Source organism: Malurus melanocephalus, unplaced genomic scaffold (genome assembly GCF_030028575.1).
Source record: "Malurus melanocephalus ecotype Western Australia unplaced genomic scaffold, MMel_1.1 scaffold_2302, whole genome shotgun sequence".
NCBI classification, from domain to species: Eukaryota; Metazoa; Chordata; class Aves; order Passeriformes; family Maluridae; genus Malurus; species Malurus melanocephalus.
The window spans coordinates 8,899-11,627 of NW_026625534.1; the positions used below are offsets into that span (position 1 = coordinate 8,899).

A 2,729-nucleotide genomic window follows, 5' to 3' on the forward strand; every position below is an offset into this window, starting at 1 on the left:
CTGAGGGGGTGACAGAGGGTCCTGAGTGGGGGGACAGGGGGCACAGAGGGGTCCTGAGGGGCTGGAGTGGCCACACAGGGGTCACTCAGGGGTGTGGGAGGGGTCACTCAGGGTGTGGGAGGGGTCACTCAGGGTGTGGAGTGGCCATGCAGGGGTCACTCAGGGCTCATCCTGGCCGTTCTGAAGGCCGTTGTCCCCAGTGTGTCCCTGTCCCCAATTTGTCCCCCCCAATCACCAACCAATGGTTCATCCCAACCATGTCAGGGGACATCCAATGGTGTCATTGTCCCCAATGTGCCCCCAATGTGTCCCCACAGCCACCAACCAATGGTTCATCCCAGGGGTTTATTTTGTGTCCCTGTCCCAAAATGTCCCCAAAGGGTCCCCAATGTGTCCCCACAGCCACCAACCAATGGTTCATCCCCGCTGTCCACGGTGACATCCCCAGTGTGTCACTGTCCCTTTCTGTCACCACAGCCACCAACTAATGGTTCATCCCTGCTGTCCATGGTGACATCCCAGTGTGTCCCTGTCCCCAGTGTGTCCCCAATCTGTCCCCAACATGTCCCTTTCTGTCCCCACAGCCACCAACCAGTGGTTCATCCCCGCTGTCTGTGGTGGCATCCAATGGTGTCATTGTCTCTAATCTGTCCCCAATGTGTCCCCACAGCCACCAACCAGTGGTTCATCCTCGCTGTTCACGAGGTGACATCCTCAGGATGTCACTGTCCTTAATCTGTCCCTTCCTGTCCCCACAGCCACCAACCAGTGGTTCATCCCTGCTGTCCGTGGTGACATCCCAGTGTGTCCCTGTCCCCAGTGTGTCCCCAATCTGTCCCCAACACGTCTCTTTGTGTCCCCACAGCCACCAACCAGTGGTTCATCCCCACTGTCCACGGTGACATCCCAGTGTGTCATTGTCCCCAATGTGTCCCCAGTGTGTCACTGTCCCTAATCTGTCCCTTTCTGTCCTCACAGCCACCAACCAGTGGTTTATCCCTGCTGTCTGTGGTGATATCCCTGTGTGTCACTGTCCCTAATCTGTCCCTTTCTGTCCCCAATGTGTCCCCAGCTTGTCACTGTCTCCAATGTGTCCCTAATCTGTCCCCAATGTGTCCCCACAGCCACCAACCAATGGTTCATCCCCGCTGTTCACGGTGACATCCCCAGTGTGTCACTGTCCCTAATCTGTCCCTTTCTGTCCCCACAGCCACCAACCAATGGTTCATCCCCGCTGTGAGGGGTGACATCCAATGGTGTCCCTGTCCCTAATCTGTCCCCAGTGTGTCCCCAATGTGTCCCTGTCCCCAGTGTGTCACTGTCCCCAATGTGTCCCTAATCTGTCCCTTTCTGTCCCCACAGCCACCAGCCAATGGTTCATTCCTGCTGTCCACGGTGACATCCTAGTGTGTCATTGTCCCCAATGTGTCCCCAGTGTGTCCCCGGTGTGTCCCTGTCCCTAATCTGTCCCCAATCTGTCCCTTTCTGTCCCCACAGCCACCAACCAATGGTTCATCCCCGCTGTTCGCGGTGACATCCAATGGTGTCACTGTCCCTAATCTGTCCCTTTCTGTCCCCAATGTGTCCCCACAGCCACCAACCAATGGTTCATCCCCGCTGTGAGGGGTGACATCCCCCCGGGCTGTGCCGCCTACGGTTTTGTGTGTGATGGGACGCGGCTCTTGGTGTTTGGGGGAATGGTGGAGTACGGCAAATACAGCAACGACCTCTACGAGCTGCAGGTGAGCCCCGAAAACACCCCTGGGGTGGTGAAAAACACCCTGAAACAAACCAAAACAGCCCTGGGGTGGTGAAAAACACACTGAAACACCCCAAAACACCCCTGGGGTGGTGAAAAACACCCAAAACCACCCCTGGGGTGGTGAAAAACACACTGAAACAAACCAAAACAGCCCTGGGGTGGTGAAAAACACACTGAAACACATGAAAACACCCCTGGGGTGGGGAAAAACACCCAAAAACACACCAAAACACTCCTGGGGTGGTGAAAAACACCCAAAAACACACCAAAACACCCCTGGGGTGGTGAAAAACACCCAAAACACCCCTGGGGTGGTGAAAAACACACTGAAACACATGAAAACACCCCTGAGGTGGTGAAAAACACACTTGAAGACACCAAAAGACCCCTGGGGTGGTTAAAAACACCCCTGGGGCGGGGAAAAACACACTGAAACACCCTAAAACACACCAAAACACAACTGGGATAGCCAAAAACATCCTGAAACACTCCTGGGGTGGTGAAAAACACACTGAAACACAACAAAACATACCAGGATTGGCTAAAAACGCCCCAAAACACACCAAAACACAGCTGGGATGGTCAAAAACACTCCGTAACACACCAAAACACACTGGGATGGCTTAAAACAGCCCAAAATGATACCTGGGGTGGTTAAAAACACCCCAAAATACACCTGGGATGGTCAAAAACACACCTGGGGTGGTTAAAAAGACCCAAAACCACACCTGGATGGCTAAAAACACCAAAAAATGGCCCAAAACACGCACCAAAACACACCTGGGATGGTTAAAAACACCCCAAAACACGCCTGGGGTAGTTAAAAACACCCAAAAACACAGCTGGGATGGCCAAAAACAACCAAAACCACCAGAACACACCGGGGATGGCTAAAAACACGCAAAACACGCCTGGGACAGCCCTGACACATCTGGGGACATCTGGGAACCACCAAACGCACATGGGG

General features: G+C 54.0%; 1 protein-coding gene across 1 annotated transcript in view; it reads left to right on the top strand.

Annotated features, from left to right (window-relative positions):
* LOC130587709 (uncharacterized) overlaps positions 1–1,623 on the top strand; it is an 8,472-nt gene extending 6,849 nt beyond the window's left edge. The window contains exon 4 of the mRNA XM_057388684.1: positions 1,498–1,623. Coding sequence (XP_057244667.1) covers positions 1,498–1,623 — 126 coding nt within the window. The remainder of the gene's footprint in view (positions 1–1,497) is intronic.
* Positions 1,624–2,729: the final 1,106 nt, after the last annotated feature.